Consider the following 21,098-nt stretch of genomic DNA (forward strand, 5'->3'; position numbering starts at 1 on the left):
CTTCTTCTTCTTTATACTATTAATTATTACTTTTCATATTTTTTAAATAAATTTTTTCTTCCCATTATTTTATTTATTTATTTATTTATTATTGTTAATTATTTTTCATATTTTTTAACGTATCTCTTCTTCTTCTTGTTATTATTATTATTATTATTATTATTATTATTATTATTATTATTATTATTATTATATTTTTAATATATATTACGATGAGTAGTAAGATATTTTGTAATGAATTAATATTGACCTTCGGCACTTCCTAAAATAAATGTTTAACAATTTAATTTTAGTGGTAAACTTGATAAAGTATAGATATTCTAAAAAATTACTCCGACCCAATATTCAATTTTGACTGGTTCAGGACCAGTCAAAAGTTTATAGTTTGGGTCGCATGCTCACCTGTCGTATTCCTATTCGTTACTATGCTAAATTAATAATAACCCCAATCTTTATTTCCTAAGCAAAAGAATCATACTATACTTGTATCCTAACCAAACTAGGTATCTTAAACCTACCTAAATTCACACTCAAATCAAAACTCAAGATCCATGCACGCATATATATATATATATATATATATATATATATAAAACACATATAATTAATATAAACACAACATTGCTACGTTAATATTCATTAGCAAGCAGAAGCAAACACCATGTCTTCAAAAGCCTCCAACTGAAGTTGAACATGATCAACTTGTTCTCCAGCCTCATGGTCCAATTGAACTCAATCAAGATTGTCTTTTGGAGATCCTCTCATGGCTTCCTGCCAAGAATATATGTAAACTTCAATGTTTGAACAGAAGTACCTGTAATCTCTACTCTGACTGTCTTCTCCGAAAGCTCCAGACACTTCGCTGGAAGAACTGATTCGGGGATCTTTTGTTCACACCAGTTCCTCCCTATCTTCCTTTGAAAAGTTCTTTCTCCATGGCTCTTCCGGTGTCCCTCCTGAGTCCATAGAGTTTATGCTCAAGAATAGCAGAAAAATTGTTGCATCTTCCAATGGACTTATAGTGTTTCAAACTACTAAAGATGTGAATAAATCATCTATAGGTGATATTTGTGTGTTCAATCCAATGTTGCAGACTCTTGCTCCGATCTCCTCTCCTCCAGACATCTCGTTGGATGACGAGCCAAGGATCAGTGTAACTTGCACGAGCACCAGTAATGGCTTGGAATACGACATCATATTGGTGACGATGAAGCTTAGTGAGCACCCTCATGAATGGAGAACTATCTTGGAATGTCATTGCTATTCATCAAAAAACATGTCATGGGAGTACCTCAAAGCCATTGATGATTCGGGATGTAGAAGTATCGATCTTGAGAATCCAGTGTTTGTGAGTGGATCCATCTACTGGGCTTCAGACACTGGGAGTTACATGAGGAACACGGATCCCTATATTCTTGCGTTTGATGTTGAAAAAAGAACCTCAAAGTTGATGCCGTTGCCTGAAGAAGCTCGGAAAGTTGGCATTGATAACTATAGGATACAAGTTGCAGCATGGACAAACAAATCCCTGTGCCTAATTCAATATATCAAATTGAGAGCGGTGGTAATATGGGTGATGGAGTCTACTTCGCGAGTTTCATGGATGAAAGTTCATGAGGTGGACTTGGTGAGTTTAGAGCTGGGTGATGTACGCCAAACTCTAGACAGCTTTTACAATGATCAACGGTGAGCTACTTGTGTTCACTACTGAAGATTGTTTGTTTGTCTATCGTTTAAAAGACAAGCAGTTGAACAAGCTAGGAGAGCATAACCAAGGTCTATACCCCCAGCTAAGACCCTATGCCAATACTTTCCATCCATGTGGCAAATTTGAACACAAAAAAGTCATTGAATAATTAGGTTTAGATTAAATCTGTCATAAAAAAAAGTGTCTGTATCATCGTTTAATTTTGCACAAATCTGATTATTCATTACCAATGCAATTACTTCTGTTTCAATATTGTATCATCTACGTTTAAGTGTTTTGATTGTAGTTTGAGACATTAATCCAATGATTGCATTCAATATTTGAAAGTTCTAGAAATCACTCTGTGTATAAATAAGTAGTTCTTTCTCCGTAACTTATCCCTACACCCTCAACTCATCATATAGAAAAGTCAGGGTATTTAAAAATATAAACCAAACATCTAAGTCAAGTTTAAAAAGATGTTCACATCTAAAGAAAAGAAAATTGGAAAAAAGAAAAAACTGTTGACAAAAAGGGTATTTGATCCTTCTGAACTTTTAGCTTTTGTTTGAACATGTTAGGTTTTGCTCCATTGAAGTTATGCATATCACTTGTTCAGGTCAGATGGGATAAGGAGAGCCCTTATCACACCAAAACACAATGATCCAAAAGTACTATTTGGAAAGTTATGCACATCATAAGCCATCTTGAAACATTGTTGCCATGTTCAAGCTCTAAAATTCTGTCTATGAGCATCAATAGAACGTCTATCTGGCAACTACACTAGATATAGCAGCTACACATCAGTTACGTTCCTTCTATGATGTTCACCTACAACTTTGAAGTAAGCACCTAGTATTTAACAATGCCTTTTTTTTTTAAAGTTACATCCTAAAAACGAAAAAAGTGCTCAACTATGTTCTAAAACAAAATAATATCCTTGCGAACCTGACATATTATTTACAGATGGTGACAATTCTTTGGGCAATAAATAGAGCTCACATTTTACCATGTAAAGCAAAGGAAAAACATTCAAACTTCATTGAATGAAAATCAAAGTTATTTATGCAGAACAAGTTATGCCAAGTGGTATAGTATAATTGAATTTAAGGTGAAATAGACATGTTGCATAGCAAAAGAGTTTCAAAACTTATTGCCATATATTAAATTTAAAGAAGGTATAAAATAAATACTGTCTGAGAAGCATGCTTAAGTTACCCTAAACCCTAACAGGTTAGCCCAACAGGATACATCAACAAAAGATGAAAAAAAAAAAAATATCCTGCACCTTCCTTGTGCTGCTACTATAAGAGCACGTGAATGACTGGGATGATGGCAAGACATACACTTCAGGGTGCCAACCAAGTTTATATGCTTAAGAGAGAGATACCTAAGAATTGAATCAGAATAATATCCTAACATAATTTTCACCTATAAACAAAATTAAGGGTATTTTAAGTTTTAGCCTAAAGATAGAACCTCACCCTAACAACTATCCATCTGGTTCGTCAAAAATGAAATAGTTCAGCTCAAATCATTAAGCCATGCCAACTAGAAAAATTCTTTTCCAAAGTTTAACTTAGGTTTAAAGTTTTTATATGATTCCGACATCACTTATTCCTTCAAATTTTAAGTGTCTAAACCTTAAGTTGGTGCTCTAACCAGACCAATCAAAGAAGATTTCATCACAGAAATTTTAGTAGAGAAAAGAAACAAATGTTCCACAGCACACATTATCCCAATGTTTGAACCACAGGCAGGTAAGATAAAAGAACTGACCAGAAAAACAAAATACATGAACTGAATTCAAGGATCACAAAAGAGAAGACAAAAAATAACACACACCAACAAGAAAAAAAAAATCACGAAAAGATTATAAAACCACTGCGATAAAGAGCTAGATTAATCATAGTCAAAACAGCTGAAACAAACACAATCCACCAAGCTGCAAACAAAGCCATGCCTTTCAAAACATCAGAGCAATCTTGAAGACCATCTAAAAAAGACAATGCACCACTAAAGAAGTTACCTTTCATCTGGGACAACCCCAGCAGCAGCAGCACCATTGTTGATGGCGCAAAATACTGCAAAACCACCAAGCAAATGTAGTGATTATGAAGGAAAATCTTCGCCCGAGCATAATTCATATCCGGCACCCGGCTTGAATGCAGTCGCTGATACCAACAAAGCACAGACTCATTCAGGTACATCTGAACATTAGACCGGAGAACAACAAGCTGTGAAACAGCAGCGGCAGCGAGAACCCAAACTCTGAATTCCCTAATCTCGGAAGGAAACACACTCGTCACTGGATTAAACCAAAGCAATGGCGCAGCTATGTTTGTTAGAATGGCAAGGAACAAGAGGAACCGAATGGGGGCAGGGCAGGAGACGACGGAGAGGTTCCACCGGAGCTGGTCCGTCCCCAGCCAAAATGCCCGTGAGAATCTCAAAGCGGGGGAGAAAATCAGCACGGAGAGAGCGCCGGCGATCGTTGTCACCGCGAGTCTTGCGATCTCAGATTGGCCGAGATCGAAGTCAAGCAGTGAGGGAGCGAGAAAGAACAAAAATGAAGAGAGAGAATAGGGAAACCTATGAATCCGGAGAGAAGGCTTAGTTGCTTCTCGGATTGCTTCGAGGAGGAGCGATCGAAGGAGAGCTTGACGAGGGCGAAGAGGAGGTAGGAGAAGGCGAGGACGGCAGCGAGGAAGGGGATTGGGGGAAGAGGGGAGAGCGAGGTTGGGGAGGGCGGCAGCGGAGAAGAGGAAGGCGGAGCGGAAGAGGGGGAAATGAAGGCGAGAAGGGAGGTCGGAGTCGGAGAGGCGGAGACGGAGGAGCTGGGCCTTGGATTCGTCGAAATCGTCGGAGCGGAGGTGAGGTTTGGAACAGGGGACGGCGGGGCTGGGGTTCCGGAGGGGCGTCTGGACGGCGTATGGCGGCTCGGAGGGAGGAGGCGGAGGGGGAGTCGGGGTGGATGTAGGTGTGGAGGCCGTGGAGGAGGAGGGAGGGGAGACGGAGGAGGGCGGCGAGGAGATAGGCGGAGGAGGAGAGGGACGGCGTGGAGGAGGAGATGGCACAGAGGATGGAATCCGGATTCGGGGTTGGGGATGATCGGAGAATCGGATTCCGGCATGGCTGACGGCGAGGTGGCGGACGAGTTATCGGATCTGGTTTCGAGTGATGAAAGAGAAGGGTTGGCGGCGGAGCAAAGAAAATGAAATATTTTTTTTTTTTTTTAAAAGACTAATTTTATAAAGGGAAAATATATTTTTATTTTTTAATTTCACTATGTTTATACAGTAACTTGGTAATTTTAATGGTTGATGAGTTATTGATTTTTTTAATTCAGTGTTTTTATAGTTTCAACTTTTAGTAAGAATTTATAAATCAATTGTAGATTAATAAAAAAAGATAGACTATATTTTTTTATTAAAAAAATTTAATTATGTTTGATGAGTTATTAATAATGCACTTGTTCTCAATGTTTATTAGTTCTAAATGTGTTTAGATATAAATTGGAGGAGCACAGATGTCTATGGGAGGCTTTTCTTTATGTTCTTTTTCTGGTTTAATAAAAGTAATTTATCCATTTTTTTCAAAAAAACTAAAATAAAATAAAGTGGAAATCGCCAAAAACCCCCCCTAAGTTTGCCATATTGCCAAAAACACCCCGTTAGTTTTGCACTCCCCAAAAACCCCTTCCTTTTTAATTCTATGTTTTTCAACCCCCAAAGCATATAACGGACGTCAACGGAGTGATTTTCAAATTTTATGGACGAAAATGCCCTTGCATGGGGAGTCGTGACTGCAGCCATTTCGGCGGTATGAGAGGAAGTGGGGGGGGGGTTTTCCATATGGTAACCCCAAGAGAGGAATTTACTGGAGCCGTTTACTGAGTTTTTTCTCAACTCGCGTCTTCAGTTTTTCCATTTCCGAAGCTGTCTCTGAAGTTGTTTCTACCGGCGCAGCCTCTGTAATTGCAGCTTTTCCCTTTCCACCGGTATCTCGAAGGAGAAGTCCTGCGCAAGTAGTTGGCATTTCATCAGTTTGTAATCTAAGGTATTGAGTATGGTTTTATGGTAACTATTTTGTTACAAAGAAAGATTTTTCAGTTTCGTTTTGTGCTCCTGTTTTTGTTGGAAGATATTGAAGTCTTCAGAGGGATTTCTCGGCTGGGGTTTTATTAGTCTGCAGGGCAAGTTCTCGGCTAGGGTTTTGTGTTGTTTTGCGCTTTCGATGCATACACCTATCGAAATAGTTAATTCGATTGTTATGATTTGTGTAATATTTATAATGTACATTTCCCCTTTCATTTGATATGGTCTAGCTTTTACAAATGAGGTTTACGCTTTAAGAAATGAGATGTTACCGCTTAAATTTTGTTGTCTCTGCTTTAAAGTATTGTTGTCTCGCTTTAATAAACGAGGTCTCGTTTAACAATTGATATCTCTGCTTAGAACCCGAAGGTTACCGCTTTAAAAATCTTATATTTCCGCTTAAACATTTGTCAATACCGCATGTTGAATGTGTTGTTATTGTCGCGAGGCTTGTGACTATGGGCGGTCAACCTAGTTAATTGGCGATGCTATTTGACACCCCGTAGTAGAGACCTTAGCTAAATTGAAAGATAACATGACCCCTCGATAATCGGGAGATCATCCGAAGGACACTGCTTTGCAACATTCATCGAGCTGGAAGCTATATACCAAGAGAGGGCCCTTCTGATTCTCTCATCGCAAAGGTGACGATGGCCGCACTAATAAATTCGGGGATCGGGAAAAGCCTGGCCGAGTTTCGAGCCTCGGGATGTGGCCCTCGTTCTTGATCTGCGTTGCGATGGCGACGCGATCGTGTTCGGAAGAAGAAGACCCGCCGCGTTTGAAGGGCGGTATTTATCAAAAACCTACGAGAGACACAGAGACTCCATCAAGAGCACTCTTGTGCAACTTGTTCGACAGAGGGGGGAAGAAGATAACTTTGTCAAACTCCCCGATGTCAGACTCGTGGGTGCAGTCCCTCTTCCCAAATACATCTTGCTCGGTTCGAATCGGATCGCTGATTATGTCGATGATCTACCCGCTATAGGGGCAATACGCACGGGCGCAGGCGACGCATAGCGGGCGATGGAGGACATTCCACACGCACTGCCGAGTGCAAGATAGATGCTACGGAAGAAGACCAACACAGGATATATTAAGGAGTGCTCGGTCGCTTAACGTATGGTTTTACGAGTGACCGAACGGGAAAAGAAAGTCCGCTTCTGAAGATCCCAAGGATGCTCGTACTACGGTGAAAGTAGTTACAGGGAAGCAAGCTGACTGTAGAAACCGGCTTGTCATCGCTCGAAAGAAAAGAGGTAATAAATCATGGACAATGTTTAACAGAAGTCTTTAATGTTTAACCATTTTATTTAGCTTTTAACTTTATGATTTACAGTTTAAAATTTATTTATAAAGGTGTAAATATTTTGTTCTCCGTTTAAATATATTCTATAATGTTTAATATATAAAAACTCTGTTTAAATATAGTTGTTATAGTTTAAACTGAATGATTTCGCTGAAATTGTTTGGTTTACATATGTTAGTTTCCCGAGATGGGTTCCCATGAGTCGTCAAGAAGAAATATTTGTTGGGGCCAACCGACGGATGGATGCTATCGCTCCCGAACCACTTTCTCAGGCGAGGATTAGAGGGCGCCTCGTCGATGCGCGCTCAACGCCGCTCTCCTACTTCCAGACCCACCACGCCGCACGTATTCCTCAACGCCGGAGAAGCACTCCCCCACCCCGCCAGATTGCAACAACCCCCCTACCACAACAACGACAGTCCCCCCAATTGTGGCAGCCCCCCCGACCATGGCAGCCCCACCGACTACCTTAAGCGAAGATGTCATTACAACTCTTATGCAGGCGTGCCAGATATTGATGACCGAGTTTCCTCGGCTTGTCGCTCGTGTTGAGGCACTAGAAGGACGTTCACAATCGACTGCGTCGTCCCTCCAAAGAAATGAACCACCCGGGACGGACGAGCCGTCGGAATTTGACAACGACAACATTATCGGGATGGCCATTCCAAGACGGTCACATTCGAAGAGACTTGCGAAAAAAAGGAGAACAATACTGCCTCTGTCTCCACCGCCGGCTAACGATGAAATAATAGCAACACCATCGGCGGCTGATGCTGTTACTGAGTCTGTCGCCGTTGATGACATGGCCATGACGGTGGAGGACATCCTAGATGATGTGGTCATTGTCGCGGTTAAGAAGATCGTTTACTCCCTTGTTAACGAAATCCCCGACCCGGTGGAACCAGCTGCCGAGATTGCGGCATCAAAGATGGACACAATCCCTGAAGAACAAGAACAAGCTAAGGATGTGTCTCCCGAGATCTTCCTTAACTGCCGTATGGACAGGTAAGTTTAAAGTTTTCATGATATTGTTTAAAGTTTTTAAGATAGTGTTTAACTTTTTTGTGATAGTGTTTAAATGTTTATATGTTATCATTTAATTTATATACTTAACGTTTAATTATTTATAATATCATTTGAGCATTGATAATATCATTTAAATATTTAGAATGTGGTCTAATTATATCTCAGTATCGCTTTAATCTCAAGACCTGTCGTGTGGAAGAATGACTGTCAAGACCACACGGGACAAATTATACACTCGCTTGAGGGTAAGGAGATGGTCACAGATGATGTGATGGACGCTTTTGTATGCATAATACAAAAGTCGCTGAGCAAAGTGCCCTATCCCTACAAGAAGCGCCGCCCATCACAAGACCGATGGCACTCGCTTTATGTCAAAGCGACGACGCACTACAAAACAACTATGGCTATGATCGGAGATGTCATGCGCAGCTGCATGAAGTTCAAATTGTCATCCTCCCGATAATAATGAATGACCACTTCCATGTCGCTCGTCCCTCGATAAATGACAAACAAGAATACTGGACATTATTCTTCATGCGCGGGTACTGAAAAAGACGCCATTGGACATCAGTAAGTTCTTTTAATTATGTCCGATTGATAGTGTTTTCTATTTAAACGAGTATCTTAATCTCAACTTGCATATCTCGACAGTAGCAATCTATTCGACACGGTACGTCGATATGCAGTCGGCTGAGTCGGCGACCGCAAAGTACCCACTCGCTTACGTACATGGAAACCCCACCGCAAAAACAAGGAAGCGTCGATTACGCCGCTCATGTCATGCGGTTTATCGAGCAATTACTTTGGGGTGAGAAGCTACTGGCTACCGCAGCATGCACGTTCCTTACCGAGATTAAAGTATGTTACCCGCATACTTAAGGAGGGGAGGGCAGGCGGTGTCCATGAGAAAGGGGGGTCGTCCGAATCGGGTTAATTTTTGATTTCGCAGGACAGGACTTGTATATGTTAATGTCAATTTTGTTTTCGAATGTAAACCAGTACAAATTCAATTCATTGTTTTTCATTTTTCAAGAACATGACTTGTATATGTCAATGTAAATTTTTGTCCATTTTCAATTGTAAAGTCGATCGAAATTCCATTCAAATTCAATTCATTGTTTAATTTATAAAGTGTCATTGTTTACATTTTAGTTTAAATGTTTAACTTTACCATCTATCGCTTTAAATATCGAGCTTTGAAACATTTAAAATTAAAGTTTCTCTGTTTAACATAACACTGTCTCTGTTTAAATAACTGATAATGCTGTAAAGAATAAGAGTTTAAATATGAAACATTTCCAATCAATTCAGATTGTTTCTCTTTAGAAGTCAGCTTATTTACAATGCCTAGTCGGCGACAATTTCATTACAGGATCTACGATTGTGACCGGATCCATGGCAGCGGCTGCAATGTAACTCGCATACATCTAACGCTTGCGACTCGATCCTCTTTCGTCTAGGACGACCAGGCTTCCTTCTCGTCACAGGAGGTCGCAAACGAAACTCACGATTTCCATCTGAAGGCCTGTCATCGTTGGGTATGGGGAATATAGCTTCCTTATACGCCAGTTTGTAATTGTTGACGGTGAAGTAGCCGCTAATAAATCGATGGACGTTGGTATCTGTCTGCATTATTGCAGCACAAGCGTGTTTGCAAGGGATACCATAAACTTGCCACCTTCGACATGAACAAGTTATGATGGCAAGATCTACAGAGTTGCTACACTGGTCGATCACTTCGTAACGATCATCGCACTGGTCTGGGCATAAGTAGGTCTCCCATTTGTTCGCTTGCTCACGTCGGTTACATAACATGAGCATCAACTTGAACCTGACAAATAAGGTTAAACAAAGACAGTGATGGTTAAATAATTCGTAAACATGTTTAAACATTATTGTAAATAGTTAAACGAAAGGATTAATATTTAAAGTCAGACAAGTCGAATTAAACAAAGATTGAGAATGTTTAAAAGGTAACACTAAATGTTAAGTGTAAATCAACATTCGCAGACCTTATGGAGTCGACCATCTTCGTCACCGGTAAATGACGAGCTTCTTTGATCCAAGCATTGAACGACTCCGCGACATTTGAATACATCTCACCCCAACGATCACCTCTGAACAGATAATTCGACCAATGTGCCATATCCGATTTATTAATCAACCAGTCGATGATCTTCGGGGTGATGCGGCCTGCAGCTCATTCACGGTATCGTCGAAATCTTTAGCCGTGGATGCCCACACAATGCGGAAGCATATAGACCAGAGACTCCTCCCTCAATGCCTTCCCAAGTCCGACATCGCTTTCATAAAATTGGCCTCCAAATGTCGAAGACGATGATGCATGTGGCGAAGAAGAGAAGACTCGCAATTACGCTCACAAGACCCTGGACTCGTCCGGGCACGAAGGTAATTATCTCATGATAATCTCCTTCCCTCGTATAAAAGCATCGCTCAACTTAGATATGAACCAAGTCCAATTGGCATCGGTATCGTTGTCGACTATACCGAAGGCGACATGGAAAAAACCATTGTTTCCATCTTTCCCTATGGCACCCAATAGTGTACCCTGATATTTTCCAAGGAGGTGGGTACCATCGAGAAAAGCAAAGCAGGCTCCGCAAGCCCTCTTGAATCCCACAATACACGCGACGAAAGAAAAAGAATGCACGCTTAAAAACGATCACCGCCTTTTTTTCCACGATCGCAACGCCGCCGGATTTGTCTCACCCACCTTATACACATACCAAAGCAAAGCAATCATAGCCGGAGATGTCACCGCTGGCCGAGGACCACCCGGCATGCTCTTTTTCCCAACCAAGCTCGCTTGTATGGTATGTGGACACCATGTTCCCCGCAACATGTCCTTCGAATGTCGATGGCCTTGCATAAGGGCCGGTCCTCGAGCTTCTGAATCACTCGTGCGCTTACCCATTTTTTGGACGCTTTCGGATGTGACGCCGAACCTACGCCACCACCGCAAGTGTGTGACGGGTTGATTGTCTTGATTCTGAAAGTATTTTTGTTATACTCTTTTGATGCATGAAGGCGTCCCAACGACAACCATCGGCAGCAGATTCCACGATCACCCGATATTTTTTTCATTCTTTACGAATTTGAAGTCAAAATTCCGTTTGATTGCATGATTTCGAAGTACATCCCTGAAATGTTCAACACCGTCAAAACATTGTCCAATATCCAACGACAACACTTCAGAATGATCTGACGAGGAATGAAGACATCCCACACCGTCAGGGTCACCATGGGGATGAACGGGTGCACTCCCAGAATCTAAATTCCTACCAATATTTCAGTCAAATGAAAAGATCAATATGTTAAGCGGAGAATATAATATTTAAGTGATAATGACAATATTTAAACGTTAAATTAAATACTTAAGCAGTTACCGAATAACGTAAACGACTAGTACAAGATGTTAACCAGTGACTGACATATTTAAACACTAATGAACCCATACAACTGGATCAAATAAAAGAGAAGGAACTTACAACGAGTAAAACTCGTTTTCATTAGGATTCGGCAATGGCATATCTTCTGTCTCAACAACAAGATCAACTACAACGCACTCAAATAGGCTTGTTTGTTTAAAATATTTAAACGTTTACAATGGAGAATCTGATTAAATATCATAAGTTCACATTCAAATAAGCTTTCGTTTCATTTAAAAATAAAAACATTTACAACATTTACAACGCCTTCCTGGACCTCGACACTCACGACTCGACCCGTCGAGAACGAAACAAGTGTCCAGACATTCGAACGCTCACGGCGGTTGCATAACATGCGCATCAACTTGAACCCCGCACAACGAGAACATTAAAAAAAGGTTAAACAAACACATTCATAAAAAAACGCTCTATTAATCAATGTATCATGGTCTCGACTTAAGCGAAGATCCCGATAGTTAAACACGTAAAGTAATAGTCAGTACACCGGACGTAAGGTTCTTAAACGGTAACAAAAAGTCTCAAGTGATAAATATCAACTTCGCCTTAAAGGATGTTTCCCCGATCTCCCTCCTCTAGAGAATCCTCCGCAATCACGCATAAGTGAAAGCTTTTTTTCTTACCCAAGTCGAAACGCCCGCTTAATTGCTCGCCTGTCATCCACCACTGGAGAATCCTCCGCGATTCGTGCAATTACGCGGGTATTTCGACTTCGCGTGAAAAGATAGTTTAACTTGTCACGTGATTACTACTGATTGATTCTCAAGATAAGGAGGATCACGAGACATCCTTTTCGAGATAGAGTCGATCTTTCGAACTTTCGTCCGACTCAGAATATCATCACATGCAGGTAGCATGACGAGGAGGAAGAGGAGGAGGAGGAGGATGATGAAGACGACGAGGAGTGGTCTGTCCATGGAAGGGTTCTTCCTTGTTATTTATGGTGTGAAGTCCACAAGCAGTCGACGCTTCATATCCGAGAAAAAAAGTTAAACGCACGTGGACCGACATCGATCGACTGACAACGAATCCGGGTGTTCGGATATTTATAGTACCATGCATAAGAATTAATGCGTCATTAATTCTTACGCACGGATACCATAACCTGCCACCTGCCACGTACACCGCCAACAATTCGATCAAACGAAAAAAAGATCACCATTTTACGCAGAGACTTTGAGAATTTACACGTTAATATGAATAGTTATACAGGTAAAGATAAAGTTAAACGGAGATTACAATTATTAAACATATTGGTAATATATTTAAACAGATAATAGCAAATAGTTAAACAAAGATTTAAAAATATACAAATAGATAACCATAAACGAGAAGAACTTTTACAACGAAATGAACTCGCTTTTTCAAACGGAGACGACAATGACACATGCTCTCGCTCTCGACAATAAAATCGGCTACATCTCATTTTGAAGATGGAGTCGACTTGACCAATCCGATGGAAATGAACTTCATTTTCTCGTTGAGAAACCGATTTATATATTTCGGTATGATAAACTTTACCCGGACTACCACAAATGAGTCGCTATAATAAACACTCGCGGAATGGTCAAACCCGATAGAACGAAGAGATTCTCATCAGATCATGAAACCGACATAACTGAAGTCGAACAAATCAAATGAGGAGATATGAGGAGAAGAATAAGATGTAATGCAACTTCTAGGCATTGTCTATCAGAAACCAAGCAGAAAGCCCTTGAAAAAGTTGAACATGATGTGATTTGGCCTTTTTTTCCCCCACCATTTTTAAGGGTAAAAATGAGATTTCACAATATGAACCCATTTGAAATGAACGGTAGGGGGTAAAAAGGAAGTTAAACACTAACGGAAGGGCTGACCGGGGTGTGTAAAAGTAGGAGGGAGTTTTTGTGAAGTTTTGAAAATTACGAGGGGTGAACAGTAATTTTCTCTAAAATAAATTGGATTAGTTGTCCTACTCAAAGAGTCTAGAGTTTATGGGATCATACAATAGCAAGCTAGTTGCTTGAGTCTTCTCATCTTCTTTTGAGTGATAATTTTTTTCATCTGTTCTTAAATTTATTAATCATGTACTCTAATTTTGTATAGTTAAATTTATTATAGTTCATGAGCTATATTCGGTTTAGTTAGGTTATAGTCTGTATCGTTTGTAATTTGTAATTTGTATTTTTTATTATTTTACTATTATTTTGATTTAAGTGATTTATTCTTATTTTAAAAGTATATATTTTAGAGACTTTCAAAAATCTGATTTTTTAAATACAATTTCATTTTTAAAAATATATTTTAAATAAAAGTTTAGAGCCATTGGCATCAAATTCATAAAAACCCATTATCCCTTGCCTCTCAAGATTTGAAATCTAAAATAATTTACAGTAATCAATCCATTGGCTATGATCTATTTATAAACAATTTTAAACAGTATTAAACAGTGTTATACAATATTATACAGTAAATATATACAATATCTATATGAATAATAGTCATTGAATTATCATCTAATAATGGTAAATAAATATCCTTAATCAACTGTTATTTGTGTACTTACACAAATGATTTAAACCATATGTATATTATATATTTATATACAAATTTAAACACAAGTTAATGAATAAACACCAACGGTTTTTAGGTCAATTGGTATTGGGTCCTTATGTAATCGTTTATTTTGGGGATGATCCGAGATCCAATCTCATGTCTTATGTAAAGTGAGAGCACGTCAGTCCCTGGGTTCTGGTGCTTGTCGCATTTCTCAAAAAATAAAAATAAAAATAATAATAATAAAATAAAATAAATGAATAAACAATAAATAAAAGACACCTCTCCGTCCCATCCAAACTTTCGGGAAGGCGAGGGAGCGCGAGAAACAAGAGTGATGTTAGCCTCCGCCGTGTCGCCGTTGATGTCCCTCCTCTCGCCTCCCTCCCTCTCTCACTCCAAGCTCCCGGCTTGTGTCAAGCTCCGGCCAGACGGCGCCGGACGGTTCCGCTGCTCCGCGGGGCAGACCGGGTTCTTCACTAGACTTGGCCGTCTGATTAAAGAGAAGGCCAAGAGCGACGTAGAGAAGATCTTCTCCGGCTTCTCCAAGACCCGCCAGAACCTCGCTGTCATCGATGAGCTCCTTCTCTACTGGAACCTCTCCGAAACTGACCGCGTCCTCGACGAGCTCGAAGAGGTCGGCGAAGGAGGAAGGAATCAAGAAAAAAATTCATATATGAAAGCTAATTGGTTTTGTTTTTTTCGTTTGCAGGCCTTGCTGGTATCCGATTTCGGCCCTAAGATTTCGATGAAGATTGTTGATAGTCTGCGAGATGATATATTGGCGGGGAACCTCAAATCTGAAGTGAGATAAAGGTCATCATCTTTCTGGCATTTGAGCTGATCTTTGGTTGTTGATTTGTGTAATTTTTGAGAAATCTTATGGAAATTCTTTGATTGGTTATATAATGTGGATGTTTTTTTAGGATGCACTGAAAAAAAGTGTTCTTGAGCTGTTGAAGACCAAAGGTAGCAAGACTGAACTTCAACTGGGATTCAGGTTTGGCTTTGGACTTTAAAGGAATGCTAACTTATAGAGTTGATTGCCATTTTTCTAGATTTTGATATTCTTGTGTCAGCAGGAAGCCTGCTGTTATTATGGTGGTTGGTGTGAATGGAGGTGGAAAGACGACATCCCTTGGTAAAGTGTTATTTGTTTCTTTGTTCTCTTCTTCGTATCCTGACAATCTTGCTTATTTTTGGTTTTCGAATGAGTGTTATTGTTTATTGCCTAAGTTCTCTAGGATTAGATATGTGCATGTCCCCAAAGCGCTAGTTAGTTGTATGAACTAATGTAAGTGTCAATTGATCACCTAATGAGTTACTTTAAGAAATAATCTGCTTATCAGTTGTTAATGAGGTGATTTTTTGAAGATGGCTATTGACTTCGGCGCTTCGCACTAGAATGTATTATTGAAGATGGGTTATCTTAAATTTTTGTTATATTCTTTTGTTAACTTCTCTAGATAATTAATCTTATGAAGTTAATTTATGATTTAATTGTTCAAATATAAACAAAATAAAAGAAAAGATAGTGTGGTATGATGCATCCCAAAGCAAAATAAATGACTTTAATAAATGAGATATAACAGTAGCTTGAAAATTGGAGGTGGGGAGTATCTCATTGCTAGCAAGAGGATTGATGAGTTATTCATACAAGAATTGAAGATTGAAAGAACTTCCTGTTTGCTTTGTTAAAAGATTTTGCACCAATGTGCTGATCCGTTCAGAACTGAAAACCAATGTGTATTGCAGTATTTGGAAAAGCCTGTTCAGAAAATAACAGGTTTCCTTTTTTCAAGAAAAAAAGCTATGTGCTCATGTTAATTCCAGTAAAATATATATTGCAACTACCTTAATCTGACATGGAAAATATATTAGTATTTTCTCCCTGTATTTTGATCTGATATTTTATTATTAAAGGTGTAAAAAGAAAAAAAAAAATATTCATCTTGGTAGTACAGATGAAATCAAGAGTTAATTGAACACATGATAATGAAAATATATTAGTTTCTATCAGTATTACATACCATATGAATTTATGCTAGCTAGAACTTATCTTTTTGTGTTTCACATTGGACTATAAGTATCAGTATTTTATATTGTTCATCTCTTTTGCTTTAATTTGTGTAGGAAAACTTGCTCATAGGTTGAAGAATGAAGGGGTTAAGGTTAGGCCTCCTTTTAATTATTATTTTGGAATATTTCTTCCTGTTCTGTTATTTCATACTTCAATCCTTAATTCTAGGATTGATCAATAACTTGATCTTTTTTATTCTCTCCATGATCTACAATCTTGTATTATTTGGTTCGGTTGGTGTAGGTAATATCTCATTTGTCTCAAAAATTTTACTGAATGATTATTGAGATGGTTATCTAAAAGGTACTTGTGCTTGCCCTGCACGCTGTATAATAATAGTCATGATGCGGTAGATTATTGCTTTATCCCAATTGTAACTATGAAATGTTCAGGGCAAGAAAAAGGATTAAGCCAGAATATATTTTTGGAAAAGTCTATGATATTTGTAGAAAGCCTTTCACCTAGAATATTTCATTTTTTTGCTGGTTCTTTGCATTATGCAAAGTTTTCAAAAGGATCTTCCTATATTTTCTTGTAGCTGTTTGTTTCAGGTATTAATGGCAGCTGGTGACACGTTTAGAGCTGCAGCTAGTGAACAGCTAGAAGTATGGGCAGAGAGAACTGGATCAGAAATAGTTACAGCTCAAGATGATAAAGTTAAAGCCTCATCAGGTTTGTGCAATTGCATCATGTGGTTGTGGCAATTTGTGTTCGTCAATAGCTTTGTCTTGGGAAGATTTTTATTTGAATGGGTCGAACCACTTACTCATTGGGTTTATGAGTGTGTTATTCCGGTCTGGAGTTGTGAAAGATCATCTTTTAGTAATTTCTTGTTAGTGCCTCAATATTTGCTCCACGGGAAAATGATAATATGCCATCTAAAACTGATTTTCTATATAGTTCTTTCGCAGGCTGTAAAGAAGGGGAAGGAACAAGGATATGACGTTGTTCTATGTGATACATCTGGGCGTGGGTATCAAATTTGATTGGATTAAGTTACTTTGTTTTGGTCAACATTCTCTGTTTTCAATTTGACACCTCTTCTAATTTCTGTTAGGTCTGCACACAAATTATAGCTTGATGGAAGAGTTGATTGCATGCAAGAAAGCTGTTGCCAAAGTCGTCTCCGGGGCTCCTAATGTATGACCATTGTGCATCAATTACGTTTTTTATGTCTGATTTATTATTGATAATATGCACCTAATTTAGTCGAAACTTGATTTCTAAAAGACAAGTTGAATTTTCCATGCTTGCCAAGAATATGGTAGATGGCATAGTACCCTGTTATGTGCATTAACAAGTTCTCCATTTTAGGTCAATATTATCATGAATCAGGGTAATGTGCAATGAAAGCACTCCGCTTTCTCTGAAAATCTTTGTTCTTTTGTGTTGTTTTACATCAGAGCCTGTGATCGTGAACTTAATTGAAACTTATTGCCTTACTTTGCATCCTTCCTAGGATTGTTTATCGCAAGAGATAATAAGAATTTTTGGAATAATAAGGCATCATAAGGTAGAAAAGGTTTTGGTGAGCAATATGATGGCACGTTGGCCTAATGCAATTGCTGATGTAGATGGCACATCTACATATGAAGTCTTGAGATAATTTGAAGTGTCCACTAACTGATGATATTAAATTTTGTGATGACCTGCCCATTTTATTGAAGTATCATTCAGATGTTGGTAGATGGACTTTTTATTTGCTTAATAATTATGTTTGGGATATCATAGTTATTATAGTAACTAATTGCTCCACATTAGTTAATCTAGTAAGTTTGGACTTCACTATATTTATATGGGTCTCTCATCCTATCAACGTAAGTTTTGGGGTTGAATTAAACCTAGATATTATGTTTGGCTTGCATCTAACATGGTATCAAGCCTTGGTCAATTGGTGTGTTTGCAACATTGCTAGTTAGTATAGTGTGACATGTATCTAAGGGGTGTATTGAAGTACATAATAATCCCACATTGGATAATATAAAAAGTTTAGACTTTAATATACATGTTTGGGCCTTTCCTATTAGCGTATGCTTTTGGAATGAAGCAAGCTTAAATAATTTGTTTGGTTTGCATTTAACAAAATTGACACTGCAGTACTTTCAAGATAGCATTTATTGGAGAAGAGCATAAGCAAGTTAAGATTTGGAGAATAGTGAGGCAGTCTGTCATCTTGAACTTACACTGAAGTTGTTCCTTTGTTGTTGTGGTTATTCTTCTAAATTGCTTATATCACTGAGTTTACACTAGTAGGTTTGTAACTTTTAAATAGAAATTCAAACCAATGTGTGGAGAAGTATTGTTAGTGTGATTCCTACCAACCCTTTTTCCTTACACTTGCAGTACTTTTTTGGTGTAAATCTTGCAGGTAAATTAATCATGCGTGCATTTCTTTATTTTTCTTAGCTGTGGATTATCATCAGAAAAATCTCAAATGATATACTGTATGTGGGTGTTGATCAATGTATGATCAAATAATTAGGGTGTTAAATATAAAAATTCAAGAAGGGTGATATATTGTAGTAATTGTGTTTCAATTTCTCATGTGAAAATTTGGAATTTTGTGCCTAACTTGACACTTTATATGATTTCTACAGGAGGTCCTGCTGGTTTTGGATGGAACAACAGGCTTAAATATGCTTCCTCAAGCAAGAGAATTTAATGAGGTAACCGTCATCTGAAGCCATATCAAGTAGTGATAAAGTACATTCTTAAACAATTTGTTTTGAATATGCAAAGCACTCAGATGCTGTTTGTTCTGAGTTGTTATCATATGACATTTATCCATTTTTTTTTCACTCTAAAAGATGTTTTTTTTTCTAACTGTTAAAACTTGGAATTTGGTCCTCAAAATTAAAACAGGTGGTTGGAATCACGGGCTATATTTTGACAAAGCTTGATGGTTCTGCTCGAGGTGGCTGCGTGGTAATGCCAGAATCTTTTATGATCCCTTCTAGGAATTTTAAAAATAAAACTTATCTATTATTGGTTGAACCATTCTTCTACTTATACAGGTCAGTGTTGTTGATGAGATTGGCATCCCTGTAAAATTTGTGGGTGTTGGCGAAGGGGTGGATGACCTACAACCTTTTGATGCTGAGGCCTTTGTCGATGCTATTTTCTCTTGAGCTATCAGAAAGACATGGACTGCTTGAGCCAATTCCTGTAAGCATCCAGTCAATCTAGTACTTAAATTCTTTTCATTTGTTCTTACAAATTCTTTTGCTGTATCTCCTTATTTGGTTTTAGAGATCAGGTTGGAGTTTTATCAATCCCAAATTTATTGAATAACTGATTACTGTTAGAAATTGCTTAATAATTGACAGAATGGGCCATTCAGAATTCTATATATAGGACTGTAATCTAGGGATGTCCCACATTAACTATTAGATCATCATTTAACGGTTGTTGTTTTATTATAAATATAACCTCGGACTTACAGGTCGGGCGGTGCGTCGAGTCGGCCACCTCCGGGGTTAGTAATGAAACAACAAACGTTAAATAGGTGATATAACGGCTCCTGTGGGGACACCCCTAGAAAATATATTGCTATATATATATATATATATATATTTGTAGATATTTCCATGAAATCTATTTATATTGATTTGCAGATAAACGCTCATAACTTTTGCCTACCACCTACCTTGGAAAGAATGATTTTGCACATATTTGCAAGGCAACAGCAATGGAGACACATAAGTGAAATATTGGTTAGCTCAAATGTCTGAATAATCTTGTTCCCATTGAAGTATTGATAACAGAATGATTTTCCATCTTTGTAAATTATCTATTTCCAAAGTTAGTTTATAATTGAAATGTAAATCAGGTTATCATTTTGCTGTTTGAATTGACGCCAGTTTACAAAGTGAAGATCAAGCACCCAAGAAGTATACTTCAAGCTGAATTATAAACAGGTATCATACTCTTATTAGATATTGAAATATTTTCTCCCCAATTATACTTCAAGCTCTAGATATGAAAACTTTTCCCTTTTTGTTTAAAATTTCCATTAGGTATCTGAATTACATTGTTTTTTTATTGTCATTTTAGTGCCTCAATTATTAAAAATGTTTGAGCTAATGAATATTTATTGTTTATGCCGAATATTGTTATGGGAGTGATAGTTTATTTTTTTCCCAAGTCGAAGTTCGAAAGTTCGATTTTCTTCCAACATAGTTAAGGATTCGTGGCTTACCTCTTTTTATTTATGAAACAAATAAACTAAAAAGAAAAAGAAAAGAAAAATTGTGATGTTGCACACTGAAACTAGTGTGGGCAGAACATGAAAATAATAAAGAGAACACATGCTTTATGTGTATATTTATATAGAGAGAGTAGAAATTAAGAAACAGAAAAACAATTTTAGAGGGGTATGATTGCGCAGGGTATAATTAGATATTTTAAAATAATTTTGATTATTTATTTATTTTAAGTTTTCCGTACTAAAACCTTGTATAGAATGAATCAAAGCTATCGAAGACCAAATTATTAAAGTTCTTATTATGTTTGAAGTTTGGCAGGCTCGGTTATATCTTATCCTAGTAAAACCAAAGCCCATTTTTAATGGGCCGATGTTTTTAGCCCAGATGACCATGGCCCAGTTTTGGTTTGTTTGTGAAACCAAAGGCTAGTCTTCCTTAAGTCACAGTTTTTTTTCATCAAATTAATTGAGATATATATTAAATAACAAAAAATAACTTTTAAAATTCGATTAACAATAGAAGAATAGTTTTTAGATATAACATAAGTGTATGATTTTTAAAGAGCAAGATTACTTTTGAACATTGATAATGAATTATTGATTAAAAAAGATTAAATCGGAATAAAATTTTAAAAATGGGAGATCATATACATTTGTGTGTTTATATATATAAATATATATAAAAAGAAAAAA

The 21,098-nt window shown here is 37.9% G+C and overlaps 1 protein-coding gene and 1 pseudogene across 1 annotated transcript; one reads left to right on the plus strand and one right to left on the minus strand.

Moving 5' to 3' along the window:
* Window positions 1-732: 732 nt before the first annotated feature.
* LOC120262621 lies at window positions 733-10,922 on the minus strand (annotated as a pseudogene).
* Window positions 10,923-14,413: 3,491 nt separating this feature from the next.
* Window positions 14,414-20,014, plus strand: LOC120262717 (cell division protein FtsY homolog, chloroplastic-like). The gene is given in 13 exon segments (XM_039270671.1): window positions 14,414-14,758; window positions 14,834-14,921; window positions 14,924-14,937; window positions 15,048-15,121; window positions 15,204-15,262; window positions 16,255-16,292; window positions 16,753-16,873; window positions 17,102-17,170; window positions 17,259-17,341; window positions 18,799-18,867; window positions 19,064-19,126; window positions 19,216-19,366; window positions 19,816-20,014. Coding segments are annotated over 12 exon segments (1,092 nt in total). The 5' UTR covers window positions 14,414-14,458; the 3' UTR covers window positions 19,330-19,366; window positions 19,816-20,014.
* Window positions 20,015-21,098: the final 1,084 nt, after the last annotated feature.

Source organism: Dioscorea cayenensis, chromosome 1 (assembly GCF_009730915.1).
Source record: "Dioscorea cayenensis subsp. rotundata cultivar TDr96_F1 chromosome 1, TDr96_F1_v2_PseudoChromosome.rev07_lg8_w22 25.fasta, whole genome shotgun sequence".
Classification (NCBI taxonomy): domain Eukaryota; kingdom Viridiplantae; phylum Streptophyta; class Magnoliopsida; order Dioscoreales; family Dioscoreaceae; genus Dioscorea; species Dioscorea cayenensis.